Source organism: Cinclus cinclus, chromosome 6 (genome assembly GCF_963662255.1).
Source record: "Cinclus cinclus chromosome 6, bCinCin1.1, whole genome shotgun sequence".
Taxonomy (NCBI): Eukaryota; Metazoa; Chordata; class Aves; order Passeriformes; family Cinclidae; genus Cinclus; species Cinclus cinclus.
This window is the reverse complement of record NC_085051.1, coordinates 47327014-47347770: the sequence shown is the minus strand read 5'-3', so window position 1 is coordinate 47347770 and position 20757 is coordinate 47327014. Positions and strand designations below refer to the sequence as shown.

Below are 20757 nucleotides of genomic sequence, written 5' to 3'. Positions count from 1 at the left end.
CATATATGTTTGGATTCCGAGGAGAAAACTGGCATAAATGAGAACAGGGCATGAGCACATGTGTTGGTCCTCTGGAGATCATACCTAATCTTAAGTACAAAGAGTTAGACTAGTTTTAGGGTAGGGCTAAGATTCTGAGGAGTGAGGCATGAAGCACAAAGCTCCTTGAAAATGCTCATTTGCTGGTTATGGAGAAGGACAACTGAAAGAAAGGAAGATTTATTCAGGCCCTTAGAAGCTCACATCCCTTCCTTGTGCCCCAAAGGCAGGGCAAAGAAGAACCAGTGCTTTGATTGGAGAAGGAAAACACACATGGAAACCCAAACCTCACGTGACATCTGCACTCAGCTCCAGATGGGCCAACCATCCTCTGTGTCAGAAGCAGTGTTAGTGCTGTGTTTATAAAGAAATACAGAAGGGAAAGGTTTTTAAGTGAATCTGAAGAAATGCATGAAGAAACTAAGGACGTACATTGGGAAAAAGAGAATGCCTTTTTTTTTTCTCAGAACAATGCTTATATACTCATGTGAATTTTTATCATCAGTGCATGAATGGCCAGTGTTTTTGAAGCTTGTAGCAGTTTTATTTACTAGATGTAGTTACAGTGAGTTTTGTAATATCCTGTTGTGGTGTAATAAGTTGTTTTGATCAGTTTCTTGTAATTTAGTGTGAATCAAGAACATTAGTTTGCTTCAATTAATATATTTATTTTATGTTTTATGAATCTTTAGTTCATGTTTTAGAACTTTTGTTTCTTCTACAAATTAGGCTATAAACTTCTGATTCCCCTTTTTCTTGGGCGGTTGTTTTGTCTGTACTGCTGTATTTCTTTGAACTTTTTTGCTGGAGACACCTGTTTTCTTATAGAGTATGTAATTAATTTGAGAGCATGCAAGAGACTTTTCTATAGGATGGAATTTTTATATTTCTTCTAATTTTGAATTGAAATAGTATATTTGCTTGGTTTGGCTACACTGACCACATGAATGCTGAATGGTGATCTTTTCCACTTTTGACTTGCTTTGTATACTTTGTAATTTGGGGACCTTAAATTACCTTATTCTTTAATTCTCAGTTCCTGAAATTCTGCTTCTACCATTTGTATTTTAGCAGCAGCCACATCTGAGTTAAGCTTCAGGCAATCATGTTATGCAGGTTCTTTGAATCCCATCCATACTTTGTTCTTAGTTGTAGAAATATTTATCATCTTTCCAACAATCTTTTTGATATTTACAAATGGAATAGTTATCTCATTCTCTCAAACATCCACAGTAAACATCTGCCAAAGGAAGAATTACACACTAGCACCCTTTGTCAAAGTGCCTATAAAGAACTGAGTCTTTTATGAAGAAGGGCCTTGGTATTTTAGACTGAACTAAGTCTTCACTACACTGATGCTCCTCGTTCATTAGTTACCTCTGAATGTACCCCTCATGGCTGCCTTGTCTTGGTAAAACAATTCTGGCAGGAAAGAGATAAAATCTTTGCTTTTACCTTCTCCTTTTCAGCCAATTACAAAGTGGCTTCAAAGCTGAGAAAGAACTGACAAAACATACTGAAAGGATAAGGGCAGAAGTGTCTGGTAACTGACTACTCCTCTCCATGGCATTTATTCAAACAGAGGACAGATACAATTTATGCGGAAGCAATGCAGGTATCGATCTCACAGCTCCAGTGATATGACCCAGCATTGCACTGGCTTTGGAGGAAAGAGAGGTTTCCTGCAGAATTTTTGTCAAACCAGTTTACAGGTATAAATTGCATCTCAACAAAACCATTATTCAACCTTTATTACAATTTATTGTTTTTAATTAAATCCCAGCACATAATATAAAAAAACACCTCAAGTCCACTTCCAAAGCTGCCATTAAACTCCTGAGAGTTCTGCTTTTCCATGTTTTTAACTAAAGTCAACTCATACTGCCAGAAAGGAACAGTTATTGAATTTCTATGCTGAGTTTCCTGCTGTCAACCTGTTTGGTCATATAAACAAGTTAACTGAAAAATGACCCACGTTAAAAAGAAAAATAGAGTCCTTCTTTGGTCCATATAGATGGTCCAAGAGAAATATCTGACCATCTTAGAGGGTGCCTGCTCCATCCTCACAAGAGCAATGGTATTATTTTTTTTCATTTCCACTAATTATCTCTCCTTCAGTGGTGCTTATGTGAAGCAAGTCAGTAATACCATAGAATTATTTTAAAGAGATTTAGTTATTGTCTCTTCTGAGATTCCCAGTTCCCACAGTGTACCTATCTTGCTCTAGACTGTAAACTATGCAGCACGGAGTATCTATATTTAGATTTTCCAGAAACATAACTTTCTCTTACTAAACAAATAATGAAAGAACTTAGTTCAGATCAGGCCTTTTCCAAAATTCAAAGGATCCCAACTTTTTTGCATAGACCAGGATGGAGGTTTAAAGGAGGTAGATAGCATATTGTTTAAGATTTGCAGAATCTAACCTTTCAAAAACAAAGACAAAACTAAGCCAAAACAACAACAACGAACAAAAAACAAACCAAACAAACAAAAAAAAAAAAAAACAAAAAAACCCAAAAAACCCAAACCAAACAAAAAAAATAGTTTGTGTGTGTCTTTTAGAAACCTCTTCCCTTTGTCCTGTTAGAGCTTAGGAATTACCCATAGCTACTAACATTAAAATGTGTTGCAAGAGGCGTATGTGCAAGATATCCAGCCATGTAACTTGAGGGTTGATTGGTTTTAGTCACGGAAATGTCTGCATAGATTACAAGAAACCAGAACTTGTCTGAGGCAATGGGAAATCACTTCAGAGGTAGGCTGAATGACAGAAGTACCTGATGGTTTATCTGAGCTCCAGACCTGTAGAGCATCACATTACTCATTGAAGTGCTCAATGTCACCTCAACTGAGAGGCTGGTGTGAGAGGGGAGGCTTTCATACCAATGTCATCAATTGGATGTAAATCTTCATCCTCATCTGTATGGAGGGCTCCTGTTGTTGTCCTGTTGTTTATCTTTAGTGAAAGACAGAAGTCAATTTACTTTAGCTATGAAGCTTCTAAGTACTCACCTAGCCTTATACCTGAATTTGCCTTTTTCTGAAGCCCATGCTAGAGGTCTGTATGTGAAATCAGCACAGAGATCCAGAATGATTTGAACGTTTGAACAGAGATATTAATGGCAGTTGATGGTTACTCTCAAAGACAAAATTGTAATAATTTATTAGAAAACATTTGCATTTCATTTAACAAAAGCACGTTAGGCAGTATTTGCAAATCTTTAAGGCAAATCTTTCTGTGTATAATGAAAGTATATGTAAAATGAAAGTATAATGAAGTGAAATGCTTAAAGTCTTGGTTAGTCAGCACTACACTGGTGGGTGAGAATAGCCACCCTAACCCAGGAGGATCAGAAGAGAAGGTGTAGATGCCCTTTCTCTGGAAATCTGCACAAATATGGCCTCCCAAACCCCACCAATGTTAGCTGGCAACACAAGAGTTTTGTAACTGTAGAAAAGTCTGTGACAGCTGCAAGTTCTTTCCCCAGCTGTTTGGAGTGATGGTAAGCCAGTCTTTTGGGGCTATTGTCATTGAAGCCACTGAAGATGATTAGTAAAGAGTTCAGATTTCAATTCTCTCAAGACTGAGTAGGTGAGATCCTTTTACAAGACCCATATGCCATTATTCTCCCTCACCCCAATCCAGGCTTCATCATCTTCAGAAGATGTCCTACAAATTGTATTAAATTGTTCTGTCAGGTTCTTTTGGTTTTGCAGAGTAGCCAAAACCTAACCTGAAACCACTATCAACTTTACCCTCAAGACATCTGGGCTAACTTCTAATTCTCTGGCTTATAAAATAATTTTCTTGAGAGAACTCTGTAGTACAAGTAGCTGACAAATTACTTAAGTGCTTGAAACACTTTTATGACAGCTCTTTGGCACATCCTGAGGCCTCTGCTGTCTAAATGGTGGCATGAGTGCTTTCCTCTGGTTTAGGTTGTTCCTCAACCTCTCTGATTTCTCCTGGCAGGCCTCCATGTAAAAAAGAATCCCACTTCATAGGCTTGATGCGATGGAGCAGAAATAACCATACACAAAGTGTTGAGAGTACAAGAAGAACATTATTCTATCTTGTCCTCCATCTGATTTGTTTAGTTTGTTTTCCCAAATAAATAAAAGAGGGAGTGTGTATCTATCTGTATTCATTGCACAATTTCAGAAACACGTACACAGACCTGTCTTAGACATTGAGCTTCTATATGTATTGGGACAGTTGGCACTTGAGTAATGGACATTGGGAAAGGAATAGGTACAATGTTAGCACATCCCTTATCAAATAATGGGAATCTTCATAGGCATAGGTTAGGACAAACTTTCCATCCATGTGAAAAGCTTTCTTCAGAGGTCATACCAGAAAACTGAGGCTCAAGGCAAGCAGCTTTCATCTGTTTAGTCACTAACATTTCTTCTCCTCTCCAGAAGCTTTGAGAGAAGAGAAAATCCCAAAGGGCAGTATTGGCATTTTATGTTCAACTCTAAAGGCTGCTCTTGTATATTTGGTACATTAATATGAAGCACAGAACTGGCCTGTTCAGAACCACTAGGAATATTTGCTGTGATCCTGTCTGTGGAAGTGCCCCTTTTAGCTGTCAGAAAAGTGATTGGGAAGCAATACCTGTGCAGACAGCTCCATAATGACACTACGGGATTCTAACAAGTCCTGCATTCAGATGTGTTCATTGCCTAAGCTTTATTTACAGACTGTCAGGCACTGAGTATGTGTGATAATAAATTTAATAGCACAGTGATACAAGTATTAATGGAATTTATAATCTACAGGTGTCTTACAGGATCTAGGCAATCTGAAATATCTGAAAGTTTGTGATTCTAAATGAGCTATTTATTACACTTTACAAGCCTGAGCATCTAGTAAATGCTCAGAGCTATAACAAAATTGTGGTCTCAGTTGATTTATTCCAGCTCTTTTTGTTGATGGTGATTTGGCTTGGGTTTTTTCCCTTTTTTCCTTTTACACTACATCTGATTAGCTCCTGTTTTCTATAACTTACTTGTCTCCTGAATTTTCAGTTCTTTTCTATATGACCTTTTTCTTTCAGAAGGGGCAGAAATAGGATGTTACAGGACAGAGTGTTGGTAATATGGAGAAGATGTATATGTGTAGTTTAGTCTTTGGATATAAGACTGGTACTTGTGCCAGAAGAGAAAAAAAGCCTCTTTTGATTATTGAATGTGGGGATTAGGTCATGTTTTGAAATGCACTCTGAGTGGGAAAAAAATCAAAGATGGGGGATGACTGGTGGAGCAAGACAGGTTATATTCCTGCCTCTAGGAGAGTAGTAAGTAGGAGTTAAGTCTGTGCACCACTGAAAGGTTTGCGAGCACAAGAGGAATAGCACCTGGCTCAAAGCAGAGCTTTCCCAGCTGTGCCTCTAGATTATCACCCAGGAGCATCTTAAATTGACTTCAGGATAGTTGTGGCATATGCAAAAGAGCTTTTGTCTGTCCAAGGGGAGCTCATTTTGGTTAGGATTGGGGTTGTTTCCAGAAACTTTTCTACATCTTGTTCATGAAGCTTGAGTTTCCTCTGTCTGTCACTGTCAAAAATTAGGTGTGTCCTTCTGCAGCGTGCTCATATGCTGAGGATACTATTAGATGTTTGGGGTTTTTTTTCTGTTGTTGTTTTTTTATTTTCTTTTTTTTTTTCTTTAATACACTAAAGTTTGTTGGCTTTGGAATACTGCTTTGGAATAAAGTTTTGGAATAAAGCATTTCCAAAGCATGGGCTTTGGAAATGCTTTTCTGCATCTATTCTTTTTGCACTTGTAAGACTATACATTGTGGTAACTTTTGAAAAATATGGAAATTGTTGCCCTTCCTAGAGAGAAAACCCAGTGTCTCCTGATGAGACTGTACAAAATCACCAAGCACAATGGCCTGTGAACTGTTGGTGAACTTTAAGGAAGCATTTAAACAAAACAGGAAAAGGGTCCTCAATAACTGGAGCCATGAGCATGAGAAGAAAGTGCAAGTGATGGTGTGGCCCACACCGGACTTGTATCTTTCCTGTTTTCTCAATTTTAACAGTTTAAAAGGTTCAGCTGTAGACCCAAACAACTGATGGAAATGGAGAACCACTGGAATGAGGACATGTTCTTTAGGTCATCTTGAATGTGTTCTCAACAGGAGAAGCAAATATATGTAAGACAGCAAAATATGGGGCAATAGTGGTAGCATTCATATATGTCCAGGTCACTTTATATGAATTTGTATGTATGAATTATATATGATTTACATTCTATGTAGCTATATTAAAAATAGCTACATTGTTTTTAAAAAGTAATAAATTACAGCAATGCGAAATTTGTGGTAAGGTGGCTCATTTTGCTGTAAGCATGCTCCCAGAATTGTTACAGGCACTTAAAACCACCTGATTAAAAATCACAAACAGCTATAAGCAGAATAATTCTCTTAGCATGAAACTGGAGGTAGAGAAAACCTCACTGCAGGCCAATCCTTATCCAAGTCTCAATCCAAACCTTAATAAACTGTGAGGTCACACAAATTCTTCAGAGAACAAGCTTTCAGGATTTCTTTGCACATTAAGTTTGAAATAATTTTAACTGTGCTGAAGCAATCACCTAAGTATATATATCTCCATGTGTCTGTTTGGAAAGAGTTTGCATGAGCATTCTTTTCATGGAGTTGATTGCCATAGTAAAAGGCAAGAGAGCTACAGTAAAGTAGCATGTGGATCTGTGTCCACAATTGGATTTTGACTAGCAGAAGTTACTCAGTTTGAAAAAATATGCTCCTACTGGCATAATTATACTGGCACAGGATTTTGTAATCTTTTGTCTCGGCCACATAGGCTTTTTGTGGCTTTACATTCTTTATTCCCTGATTAAATGCTTTCCTTGGCTTATGAGCTTATACAGAGTCTGTCCCAAACATGCTACACGACAAGCAAGCAAACTTGGCACCAGACCTTTTCTTACTTTCCTGCAGCATAAACATTCATCAGAGCTCAGCTTTTTGAGCTGTATATAAAATAAGATGTACCTTTTCATTAAGGTGGTTTCCTTGCAGTTTCAAAAAACGCCATAGTTATCCTGAAGAGCTTTCTGTGCTCTCATTGTGACAGGTAGCCATCTAAGCAGCACTCCATTGGGGCAGATGTGAGCTCAGGAATCCTTGAATGGCCTGCGTGAGCTGGTCATCTGCCAGGCATCGTTACCCTCTTTTGGAAGGTTTTTGAGCTCTTCTAGCAGAATTCCTTCTTCTGATCTCTAAAAGATCAGAAATATCAACGAGCCTCAAGCAGTACTCATGAATCCTTATTTTCTTTTAAAAATCAGAATACTGAAGCATAAACTGTACAGGTTGTCAGGTGAGTGAGGGAGTAGAGGTGAACTATGCCTTCCCCATCCCTCCTGCTGCTGTGAAGTGGGATTGCCACCAAAAGAGGAAGTTTGATGCCTTCTCTTCCTGGCTTCTTTGTTTCCAACCTCTTTACTGCCTTGTGCCACTATAAACAGGTAGGAAAAAGAATGGTGATCCAGACTAAGGAATTGGTTTAGGCTAAGACTTAAAAATTGTCAACTGTCTGGGTTTGTGTAAGTCCATTTTAGTTCCTGGCTCTCTTATTCTGCTCTTGCACAGCCACATAAGCACATCGACTGTTGTGAAGGAAGGTGTGGCAGAAAGTGAGAACAAGTGGCAGTGTTTGGAGGGACTGAGGCTCTGAACAGCAACACCTGATTTAGCTGACTATGCAATGGCAGTCTGATTTCCAGCTGGCAAGGCCTGTCCTGTGCCATCTCCATAAGCACTGAGTCCTTCAGAGCAGAGCAGCTGGGCAGCATCAGGTGCTAGAAGGGGGCTGCTCCTGGGAGCCATGACTGGAACCCCGCAATAGGCAGGTGTTGTGTAGCCCTTGGTAAGGGATAGCCATAGTATGTTTGAATTCAGGCATCAGAAATGAGCTTTCAGCCCCAGGACTAACCTTCACTGATTTATCATTTAAGAGCTACTGGCCAAGAGTACAGTCAGAGAATTTTCTACACAATAGCTGCAGTTACGTGTTTTGCCAGAAATTAGGCAAAAAACAACCATCAGTTGTAGAAACTCGGCTTCTGTCACACACATTCTCTAGTGAACCACTGTGGAAAGAAATCCTATCTGTCCTTTTGATGAATCTTGCAACAATGAATCTGTTGTAGATGCAGCAGAGACCTGAGGAAATGGCAGCTCACCATGCTTCCTCATACTTTTCTCTATGGCTGCCTCACTGGTGATGACAAGGTCCACATGCTGTGCAGCCCCTGGACTACTTTTTGAGTTTCTCTCTCAGGACCCAGAAGCTGCAGTGCAGCGTATGCAGTTTTCCTTGTGTTCTCTCCTACCTACAACCTCATTCCAGCAGTGCTGTGTTAGCACATGATCTGACTTGGTGGTTTGACTGACTAGTGAAATGGAAGACCTGTTCTGACAGAGAAGACTCAGCCTACCCTCCTGCCCATCCACAGCAGAGTAACAACTATCCTGTAATAAAAAATGCAAATAAAAGTAAAAACCCTAAACTGCAGGCAATGTAAATCACTTCACCACCTTTTTGCTCATTGCAAAAGATCCTATCATAAGTTCTGCCAGGTGCTGAAAAAATAATTCAAAAAAATACTGAGAAAATATACTTTGATAACTAATCAAGTGGAGATGTCTTATATTATTCTGAAATTAATTTCCATGGAATTTCACTAACTTGTGCCACACTGCAAGTATCCAGCCTTGTCATACCCCCTGTGTTTGTTGAAAGGGTTAGAAGACAAGGTGTGAGAGGTTCCAGCTAAACAAGGGAAACCTGCTTTGGCCTGTAGCTGAAGCAAAGATGAAGAGGAAGATAGTTCTGATTGCCAGAAGGCTCAAGATCCTTATCAACCCTCACCCCTTAATTAGCATGAAGCAGCTCATGAGCTGCAGCTTACAGAGTTGGGCCACAGAAAGTCACAGGAATAGTCAGCTTGCTCCTGATGAGGAACTGAATAAACATTACCCTGGGGCTTCCTGTGGTTGCAGGTTTGGCATTGCCTGAACAAGCTCTGCAATGTAAACAGAGGATTGTAATTTATTTAGCAACATTGTACAGCAAGATGCAGTACAGTGGCACATCAGGTGAAATATGTTTCCCACATCTGCAGTTGTTCAAGGGTTAAGATTCAAAAATATATAGTTTAAAATTAAGGCATTTACCAGCTTTCTCCTTCCCAAGATTGAACCTGGTCTTTGGTATATGTTGATTCTAGTTTGTTGATATGAGAGCAAAGCAAATTTCTCCTTTTCAGCGCATGTGCTTCATTTCCTCAGGAGCTAGGAATGCTCAATACCTCTAAAAACCTGTTCCCTGTGTCTGGGAAAAAGTGCATAAATATTTCTGCAGACTGTTTTAGATTGGTCTGAAGCCATGACATTTCTTAAAGAAAAAAAAATTCAGAAAGAAATGATTTAGGAAATTGGCTTAAATAATTTCATGTTTCAATACATTCATATTCCATTCTGATACAAATATAAAATTTGAGCTTAATATACTGATGCAAATTTTAATGAAGTCTAAAATAAGTCCAGTGAAACGATAGGTGAAATAAAGTACTGATATTAGCAAAATGAAACACTTCATAACAAGAAACCCAAGTCAATTTTTTTGAATTTGTTATATTAATTTGATAATGTTTGATAAAGTCTTGTATTTTTGAGTTATGAATTTTTCCAAAATTACCATGCTCCCATAAAATGTTTAAATACCAGTGAAATATTCTGCAGCAGGAATAATGCTATCAAAATACATTTACTAATTCTAATTACATTAATTAATAAACTGTGGAAAAAAAGTGTGAATATAATTAAGATAAAGTGTTCTGTAAAATAAAGGTTAGTACATAACAGTGGCAAATAAGATGAAGGAGGAAAAGAAAGACATTTATTCCTCAAAACAACCACAAATGGAGAAAAAACACAATAATATAAATTTTCACAAACCATTGGTATGAGCTGTTTGCAGGTGTTTCCATTCCTTGCCTATTTTCCAATATACCCTTGGGTGAAGATGACTGCACTGCTCATGTGAGTAATGACAGGAATGTAAAATGCTTTCTGCCATCTCCCTAAATCAATTACCCCTTTCATCTTTTTTAAGGCTTTCACCCTTCTTTCCTCCATATGGATACTTCTACCATTTTTCCAATACTCTGCTGAAGTTATAAAATCGCATTTGTTGTGGCACTGTGAGTCAGCAGAACTCGCTGAGCAGTTCCCACTGCACAGGGCTCCAGGGCTGCTTCACAGAAAGCGTCATCATAGAAGCATCATCTGCACCTCAGCTCAAGACTGCAGGTACTGCAATCCAACCCCTCTGTGAAGGACATCCTTATTGCAAAGTCTATGCTTTCCTGTCCTGGAGAGACAGAGAAAAACGTTCAGGCTGAAGTCATGGTCGTTTGAGAAGAAGGGGGAAAACAAAAACGGGGAAATGATACTTTGCTGTGAGACAGCACAGTGATTCAGACTGATTCTTCCTCTGAAATGAAGCACAGAAAATCTGCCTCAGTATTTAGGGATGCGCAACCCGAAAATTAGAATGTCAGTCCACGCTTGCATTGCCTGCCTTCTGCCTCCTGCAAAAGGAAGTTAAATATGAGATAGCTATTATTGGAAACTCTGTTTAATCCATACAGATACTTGCAAATGCTGGAAGAAGGAAGATCCTTGGTTTTGCAAGAAGACTCGTGTTTACTTGGAGCCTTTTTTCTGTGAAAGGCGTACTGACCAACCAGTTCGAGTAGCACGAATAGCAGATGTAAGTACCGCGTAAAGCCGTTCCTCCCCAGGAAACCAAAATCCCACGGTGCATCCCCGGGCCACGCCCCCGGCCCCCGGCCGGGCCAGGCCCAGAAAGGGGCGCTGTGTCTTTAAGGCGAGGCCGTGGGCTCCCCCTGGCGGCGGCCGCGGCGCGGAGCGTGCCGGGCCCCTGGGTGCAGCGGTGGGGGGGGGGGGGGGGGGGGGGGGGGGCGGGAGCGTCCCGGTGCCCGCCCCGCGAGGTAGGTGGGTGGGTGGGAGCGGAGCGGAGGGGACGGCCTGGAGGAGGAGGAAGTGGAGGCGGCTGTGAATAGCGGGCAAATGGGGAGCTGAGCTGCTGCAGGAGCAGCAGCAGCACCGCGGCCGCGCAGCAGCAGCAGCAGCAGCAGCAGGGCACGGAGGCGAGCTCGGCGGCGGGGTCCGTGCGTGCGGGCGCTGCGGGCGTGCCGCGGTGCTGGGCGGCGGCGTGCTTGCTCGGCCGGGCGCTCCGGGGCTGGTGCGGGGAGCGGCTTTTCTCTGCCTCGGCGAGCTGCCCGCCGGTGCGGGGAAGGGCCTCTCGGGGCTGCCCGGGCGTCGGGGGCTGCGCCTGGCGCGGCTCGGCGGTTCAGCCGGGCGGGCGGGGGGCAGCGCCCGCCGCGGGGAGCCGGCTGATCCTCCTTTCTCTGCTTCTCTTCCAGCCGTCGCTCGGCAGGCGCGGAGTGCGAGCGGCAGCCGCGCTGCCCCGCCGCCCCGGACCGCTCCCCTGCTCGCGGGGCGGCACCATGCAGACGTTCCTGAAGGGGAAGCGGGTGGGATACTGGCTGAGCGAGAAGAAGATCAGGAAACTGAATTTCCAGGCCTTCGCCGAGCTGTGCCGGTAAGGAGGCGGCCCTCGCCGCGGGGAGCGCCGGGGCAGGCGGCGGCCCCGGGATGGGGATGGGGCTGGGGCCGCTCCGTGCTCGGCCGTGGCCCGCGCCGCGCTCGAGCGTACCGCACTCGGTGCGTGGCTCGGCGGAGCCGGCTCTGCCCGCCGGGAGCGGGGCCGCAGGGCTCGCAGTGCCCCGGGCCGGGCTGAGCGCTCCTGCCTCCCGCTCACCTGGGCGCTGCCCGCCGCTCCGGGGAAATACTCTCCGGGATGGTGTAGCGTCCCCGTGGGTGTGCGAGGGCTCGGCACAGCCCCTCGTTACTGCCCGCCTGGGTGCATTTCTGTCCCCTGTTTCCCGAGAGGTCTCTGGTATCCTTGTGGAAATAGGGTGATTTGGGATCGTCGCGGATCCTCTTCCGAAGTCGAGTTATTGAAAAGTGCCAAACGTTTGGGAATAACTTTCCTTCAAGTTATGTGAAAACACGTAGAATTAGGGTCTACAAATCCCTGAGTAAGCTTGTATTCATTAGGGATGTGAATGAGACATCTGAAGACGGTATAACTGCGTCTATTTTGCGCTGTCCCAGAGGTAGAGGCTAGTTTGATAAGCTGTAATTAGACTTTATCTGAATAGCTTAGAGGATAATTTTTGCAGTGTATTACACAATTTTATTATTTAATTGGGAGTTTAAACTCTATGTGGGTCCAAGGTCTTGTGGCACATGCATTGTAGCTTCTAGTACTGAATAACAGCTTTTTCTTACTTCATTGTAATACTTAGTTTTTAACAAGGATACTAAATCAGTTTTGATAATTGAAAAATATGTTGCAAACTTTGCAGAATATACTGTATGCAACTTCAAATATACTTTATTTAAAGCATGTTATGCTAAAAACACCAGTCCCTGTGAAATTTACTGAAAGAAGCAAGTCCTATCAACATAAAGACGAAGGAGACAGAATAGAAAACTGTTTCAAGAGAGAAACTTTTACATCAGCTTTTGTACTTGGCATTCTGTATCCCCTCTGTCAAACTTCAGCAAAATTTACTAGACTTTTTTTAAGTATAGAAAGGGCCACAAGTTCTGGTTTAATGTCTAATTTCATGTGGTTCTCCAAGCAAAATTCTTGTTGATGAATAATGGTAAGTTTTGTCCCCATGTGAGATTTTAGGTTAGTTTTTGTGATGCTCAAAAAATATGCTTTTACCTCTATTAGGCATACAAAAAATTTGATTTTTAGGGCCTGGAGGTTTGGTATAGGCTGTTTTTTATGCCTGGAAACTTCAGTGAATCTCAGAAAATCCTTTAAAAACTTACTGGTGTTATGTACTGTACGTTGTTATATTTAGCAGTCTCCAAAATCGACTTTTTCTCCTCCATTGTCCTTGTTTCTCTTTTTGACTAAGCGCTTTGCTTCCTTTCTCTGTACCTTAGAAACTCCTTATACTTGTGTTATATAATATGGACCTACAATTTCTTTGTGTACTGTACAAACTCTATTAATAGTTTTGGGTCATCATACTGCTGTGAAAATTGACCCGAAAGTGTCTCTCTTGCTACACTTTCCTAATTTCTTGGTGAAAATTAGGTTACCTCATCCTGTATAGGCTAAGCTCAATTTAAATAGCGTTTATGAATAGTGGATAGAGATGGCTGTTCATACATGCTTTGATACTTTGAAAAGCATTATTAGCATTTCTGTACAAGCAGAGTTAAATGTTTGGTTTAAGTATCAGTACAGTCATTGGAGCACATTCTGCTGTTATCTTGGATGCTCTATTTTCATTCCTCGTAACTTCTGTAGACACCAAAGGCAAGCTGGATTCATTTAGGCTAAGATTTCAAACATTTTATGGATAATATCTACTTGATAACTTGTGTGCTTGTCAGCTTTTTTTTTTTTTTTTTTTTTGCTGTAGAAATCGTGCCAAAATTAGTTTACATCTTGCTAGAAATCTTGTGTATGGTAAAAGGCAAGACAGGCATACTCATTCCTGTACAGTGATTCATGTGTTAGAGTGGACTATGTATGTCTGTCTACTCTTTGTGCTTTATGGTGGCTGCTACTTGGAATTTATTTGCCTGTTGCCTGGGGATATACTTTCTGGATGACTACAAAGTTCAGATTTGTTTGTACGAGTTTGTAATGAAGCAGTTATATAGTCCAGGAAAGTAAGAGGAGCCTCCTAATGAACTCCTGAAGCATGCTGGGTTTAAATCAGGGGGATTACTAGGATGAGGAGAATTTTTATTTCTCTACAGTTTGCAAGGGCAGCCACTTGTTGTGCAAAGCACTAACATCCTAAAGAGGTCATGGACAGACATTTCAAAATCTGTTCAATGTATTCTCTGAGAGATAGACTCTAAGTGCTAGACTGCTTTCTGAAGCATGGCTCTAGGTTTTAGGTTAGATTGTCTGAGCTGACATGAGCTAGTGTGAGTGGACCAGAAACTAAGGTGTAGCTTTGGGGTGTAGGCAGTCCTGCTCCACGGGGCAGGAACCTTAAATACTTTCCTCATGTTTGTATCCATCTTGAAACTTTCTGTATGACTGACCAGAGAGCTGTTCTGCCTGAACATAGTGTCTTGGGACTTTTGCCTGATCTTTTTATCCACATGGAAATCTTCCTCTTAGCAAAGACATTAGAATTCACCTGCATGCTTAGTCCTCACTGTGACAGACTAGATTCATCCTAGTTGAGCTGTATTCTATGTAGAGCATAACTTTGTAAACATAAAAGTAGTGCCTGTGGTTGTATCTACAGTCACAAATTTTTGATTTGTACCCCAGTGCAGACCTTAATGCTTCCACATCTCCTTGGGGCTTCTGAGCAGAGTGATGAGCAAAAAGATAGTGTGTTTTCACAGGCCTGTTGCAGAGAATTGGTGATTTCTGAGTAGTACCTTAAGAGCTGTTGACCTGGAGGATAGAGCACTTGGCCTGTCATCTGGGAAGCCTGGTTTCAAGCCCGTGGCTGATGTCTCTCAAGGGAAAACAAGCCTGAAGATGGGCCAAGCTCACTCTGATCCTCTGGCTGAACCTGCCACTGTGTCTAGAGAGGATTAGCTCCCCAGTGCCAGGTTAGTCGTTCTCCCGGCTATGTCTGAAGCACCATGGCAAAGGCATTCCTTTGGGATGAGGTGTGTCCTAGCTTCTGATCTGTTTCCTGAGGTGGTTTTGGGTTTTGCCCAGCACCTCTTTTCTGTGTAAACTGCTTTGTAAACTGAGATTGGAGCAAGACTTCTCTGTTCTGTTCCATGCATCAATACAGTTTCAGTGGTGAGAAGAGAGTTTGTCTCAGTCTTGCTGATATGAAGGTATTCCTGTTAGAGTAGGGGGTTGAGCTCTTTTGTGTGAAGCAGGGCACTTGGTACATGTTTCTTATATTGTGATTTTATTAGTCAGGCAATTTACTGCTATTGCCAAGTTGTCCTGTGTTTTAGTAAAGCTGCCAGAACACAATGCTTTGTGTTGCACTTGGAATTATCTGCATTCCAGCATATATGCTGCAGCTGCAGTTCCCTGAGTGTAGATTCCTTGCAGGGCTGCAGTGTGCAAATGTCTGGTTGGTGTATCTCAAATAGACTTTCTTGTGAGCCTTTGCGTTCTGCTCCTCTAAGGTGGCACAGTCTCAGAGCTTTAAGTTGCTGTCTGTTGTCAAAACATGGAATATCTATGCCTTGCTGAAAAGTAAAGCAAGGTTTCTAGGCATTCCTAACAGAGAATTTAGGAGCCTGTGATACAAGTGTGTAGTTCTGATGTTGTCATGTGTCCTTGCTGTTGCTGAAAGGAACAGTTCCTCCTTTGTCTAGCTGCTTGGTCTCATCTTCTGTCTCAATCTGGGTTTAATGGTTATGCAGTTGGCAAAGACTCTCGATCCAGTCAGTTCCATGCTCATCATGTTGACCTTGGAATGGCTGTCATTGTGCAGGTGCATTAGCACTAATATGAAGTTAGGGAAATGGAGATGCCACGCTCCATTACAGAGATGGGAGAGCTGTTGTGTGAATGTCAGATGGTGGTAAGGACTCTTGGATGCCCATGTAATTGTTTTGCAAAATATGTGTGCTGCTGGGTCTCTGTGGACATTGTGAATGAAAAGACTCCTGTTCATGCCATATGAGGAGTGGCATATATATGTAAAAATGCATATATCTACTCAGAAAATGAGTTGTGTGTATTTGGCACCAGTTAAGATTAGTGATGTGCAGCCATTTACAAATGTTTCTTTGCTCTGTAAAAGCCTCCATTTCCTTGGTAGTTGTTCTGTTTGTCAGCTGCTACTATGGTCTCTTCTGGGAGCTCTGGAGATACGAGGCAGTGAGGTCACAGCAATATGAATAAGTTATAGTGATGTGAAGTAAAATGTGCTTCATCCAAGAGGACGTAATTTAAAGTCACCCAATTCTAAATGATAAGCTACTTCTCAGTTATTTTGGACAAAAGCATTCATGTGTGCAGCTTGTAAGTTTGCATGGTAATGTGGTAGCTTTTCTCTGTGGCTATATACATTAAAATCAGAATTTCCTTTTAATGGCATGTAGAGAACAAATAGAAAAGGAGTTGAAGAGTTGCCTGAAGATGTAATTCATGTCATGGTAAATCCCACAATTTGACTGATAGAACTGGGCTTGTATGTTTTTTTCTGGTGTTTTTTCGTTTGTTTTGTTTGTTGTTTTTTCATGAATCTGTGAGGAAGTTCTCAGGAAATTATAGACATGCTAAGAAACTCAAATTCTGCCCACAGAAGGCAATGGAAGCAGGCTGATGGAATTATGCCTTCTAGTAAAGCCCATTTGTCTTGATTTTTACTGAACAAGCCAAATTGTCATCTTCCCTTCTTGTGAGATCATCCATGACAAACTGATAGCATCCCCTGACGTGCAGGAAGCTGAGATATCTTGGTCCAGTTTGGATTCCCAGGTGCTCTGCACTGGTGAAGATTCTTTTGAAACTTGAGGCCATGTTCTTGAATTGTGGCCTGCATCAGTTCAGCAGGCCTGGGATTTAGCACAGAACTTTGGGCATGTAGTTCCAACAGAGCATCTGTCACCTGTGCTGAAGACCATTTTGTTATGACAGGTCACTGTGGTGTGTTGCTTTATTGGGTTTTTTCACTGAGTTGTGGTGAAGATATTTTGAGGCCGATACCAGGTTGATCTGCTGAACATAGCTACTGATGTTTTTTTTTTTTCCTACAAAAATATTACTATGCCTAATTTAAATTTCAGTGTGGCTTGAACTTGTTTGGATTCTTTTTCATTTTCTTTAGGCTAAATTGATTCTTCAGCTTCTGTCCATTTAATTTTTGCAATATTATTATTTTGCAAGTTAAGTCTTATGTTAGCACATAAGAAATCACGCTATCTAGTAATCTACCATAAAATGGTAAGCACTGTTGTCAGTGCTGTAGATCTGTATGGTTTTCTTTTTTTCTTGTAAACTTTGTGGTCCCTTGTGTGCCATGGCCTGTGCACAAGAATCTAAACATGAGTTTTAAGACAGATTTAGGAATAATGCTGTTTTGAGAGTATTAAATGGATCTGGTTTTTTATATAGCAGGAAGGAAGTATATTAATATTTTTTCCAGGAAGAACTTGGGGGATTTTCTTTAACCCCAATTCCCCACAAAAATCCTAAATGCTACTTTTGTTAAATATCTGGCTTGTGCCAGTTAGCTTTTACAGCCTTAAAATACATAAAAATAAAATGTACGTCTGTTGATCAATAGCTCCCTTTGTTGTTTGTGTTAGTCTGAAATACTATATCATGAGAAGTAACTGGGGGCTGGATTGGTGAGTAAGTTTCTTTGATATTAATTCTTAACAAAGACAACTGGCCTAATGGTAGAAATGATACTAAGCCATGAAAAAGTGTTGAAGGTAGTAGCAAAGAAGGATGTATTTCTTAGAGAAGAAGTTCACTCTATATCTGGATTTCTGCTCCTTCTTCTTGTAATGCACAGAGACTTTACATCCCAGAAGAGCTGGCTATGTGTGCATTTTCTTAATCTCTGAGAGCACCTACTGACAGGCATTCTTCTCACACAAAGCTTATGGTGTTATGCTTGCAGAACCATTCCATGGGAACACAGCACAGCTGCTGGACAACAGAAGTGACTGTAACAATCAGCCTTTCATAGCGATTCAGTTTTGTGGTCTAGCAATCATTTACCTCAGGTTCAGGAAGTTTTCATCTTCCTTGTGGCACATCCCTTTACCACAACCTGTTGGAACTGATATGCAGCATGGAACAATAAGAAGCTTGGTCAGGTGGCAGCTTTTCTGAGAAAGATCGGCATTCTTTTGCAGATCACAGGCTGAATACAAATTGACAGTGTTGCCAAAAAAAAAAAAAAGCCCTAAAGAACCCCAAGCAAATATCATCTTGGGGTGCATAAGTTGGAACAGAGCCTGCGAGGTACATGAAGTAATGTCTCCATTCTGCACAGCACTGATAACGCTGCTGCTGCAGTAGCCTCACCTACTGCCTTTGGGCTGGGGCAGAGCATTTCAGGGAAAAGGTCAATCAGCTGGGAAGTGCCCAAAAGAGAGCATTGAGAAGAATAAGAGGTTTTGTAAATGTGTATTATAATGTGTAAAAGTGTATTATATTGTGCTGTTCAACATAAATAAGAGACTAGAGACAATCTTGACCGTAAAAAGCTGTTGTAGAAAGGGAAAAACAACACATGCTCTCCCCTCTTCTGCCAAGCATATTCTCCAGTTTGGGTAGAAGAAAAAGTAGTGGCCTTCAACTGGGCCAAGGAGAGATGATAGCTAAGTATAAAAGATACTGTGATACCTACTCCAGGTAGGCAGTGGAATTTTTTCTTGAGACCTCTACAACCACCTTGGACAAATATGCTGGGAATGATACAGGCCTGTGGTGCTGTTTCAGAGCAGAGATATTGACCTCTCCTGAGGTCAGTGCTGTCCCTGGTTTGGTTCAATCTGTAATAGTGCAGAAGGTACATTAGAAACCATTCTTAGTGTGCATTAAGTAGCTTTAAGTCCCTTTACTAATTTGGGAGTCATGACTTGGGAAGTCTAAGCACACAGTCTAAATGTGTGCAGATCTCTTGAATATAGAGGCTCAGTGTGAGTGGAGTGTCAGAGATGACAGCAAGTGTTTCCTTCATCTTAATGTGCTGCACCTGGGAATTGATAGGATATCTCCTGATATTGACCAGATAATGTACTATTCATCTCAACAGTTGACACCTTTTAGTGAGATTACTTTCTTGAACTTCTTCCAAAGAAAGAAGGAAGCAGTGCATGTGAAACACGCTAAAATAAGTGTGATAATAGATAAAATAAGCACCTGGGCTGGTCACATCTGTGGCACAGTGTTGTAGAACAAACCCTCTCTTGTCTGGTTATCTTCCCTTTTCTCATTTTTGAGTTCAGTGTTCAGTCCTTGAAACAATGGCTTATTTTGTACTGATGGAATTTAACTCTGCTCAGGAGTTATGTGCTTTCTGTGATCAAGGAGGAAGCTGCTGATGCTCTCATACTGTCCCAGTTTTGTGGACATGCTAGTTAGTATTCTGTATAGTAGTAGGTAGACAGTAGTCTGTCTACAGAGAGAAATCCTATTTGGAGGAAAACGATTGCTCTTTAGGAATGGCTTTCAAAATGACTGAGTTTTGCTGAAGGAGGTGTCCTTTATTTCTAAGCAGAATGTCCTTACTTGTACTTATTTTCTCCCAGCTTCAGCACTTGAGCTAATTTGACTGGGGTGTGATTGCCACTCACGTAAAATAATTCCTGTAAATTGGGAAAGCAGAAGTCTGTTCTTTCCCGCAGCCAAGATACTACCTCTGCAGGCAGCAGGGTGTGTATGCACATTGAGAGGTTGTTCTGAGGGCTCTCAAGGCTCTGATCTGTAGAGTGGAGAAATCATGTTTCCAGATCTAATGGCACTTTTAGGAAAGTAATTGGCAGAGCCAGGCACAGGAACTGGAAGCAGGTTCAGTTCACATTGAGCTGGTGAATCTTCACCCCTCTGATGCCAGTTAGTGAAGATTTGTAACATGTTTTATAGCATACTTCTGAGTCAATTTTCCTTGCTTGAAAGAATTTGGAGTTGGTCCTTCCTCCTCAGAAACAGGCTTATTTTTTTTGCTCTTCATCATACTCCTCACACGCTTTTCTTCCTTCTTGTCAAAAAGGCATCTTTGGTTCTTTCCCTTTGACACACTGGTTCTCCATGTCCAGTCTGGGTCCTGAGGCACCACCTTCTGAAACTGAATTTGCCATAGTACCACTGGCAGAGGAGGAAAAATAAGTGAATGAGGCATGTCTGTAGCAAAACACAGGATACTAAATCTTGAGCTGTGAAGGCATGATACTCCTGCCTATTGTTCTGAAGCCCCAGGGCTGTCTCATCAGACTGCCACAAACATTCACAGTTATTGAGATCGTCCCCCCTCAGAGAGCAGTAATGAGCTAGAAATCAGTGTTTCAGGAGACCTGGTTTGAGTTGAATGTTTTGGCCATAAGCAGCATTGATGTCCTTTTCTGAAATGTACTTGTTTTAACATATGGGTGATTTTTTTTTTGTACTTTCTGTGACTTTCTCTCTGATGTTCGGTATGGATAAATGCATGTAATACTGCAACGTGTTTCATTACAGCAGGAAGAAATAGTTCAGAGGATTCTCTGGAAACAAGGCCCTTAGCACTGTGTTGTAGTGCTTAGTAATGACTCTTGCTGCCTAATGTTGATAAAGTTATCTTAATGTTTGGGTTGGGGCAACTGGTTAATAGCTGATAGAACCAGGGATATCTGGGATGATTAATGGTGCTGGAAGGAAGTGATACCATAAAAGTTCACTTACAAAATGCCACGCCTGGCAGCCACGGTGCTGCAGTCCTTTCCCCCTGCCATTCTGAAATGACTTTTTTCATTTGTTTAAGAAAATTGGTGGGATGACTCAGCTTATTCTTTATCTCATCACCCTAGTTTCCCTATAAGGATGTAATCATTTGTACAGGTGGGCTGTGAAACGCTGCCTGCTTCAGCAATATTGTATGTTTTAGTAAGTCCAGCAGTGAC

At 41.5% G+C, this 20757-nt stretch overlaps 1 protein-coding gene across 1 annotated transcript in view; it reads left to right on the top strand.

Annotated features, from left to right (window-relative positions):
• Window positions 1-11138: 11138 nt before the first annotated feature.
• Window positions 11139-20757, top strand: part of ITPK1 (inositol-tetrakisphosphate 1-kinase) — a 143716-nt gene continuing 134097 nt past the window's right edge. The window contains exons 1-2 of the mRNA XM_062495497.1: window positions 11139-11269; window positions 11529-11707. Coding sequence (XP_062351481.1) covers window positions 11613-11707 — 95 coding nt within the window. The 5' untranslated portion in view covers window positions 11139-11269; window positions 11529-11612. The remainder of the gene's footprint in view (window positions 11270-11528; window positions 11708-20757) is intronic.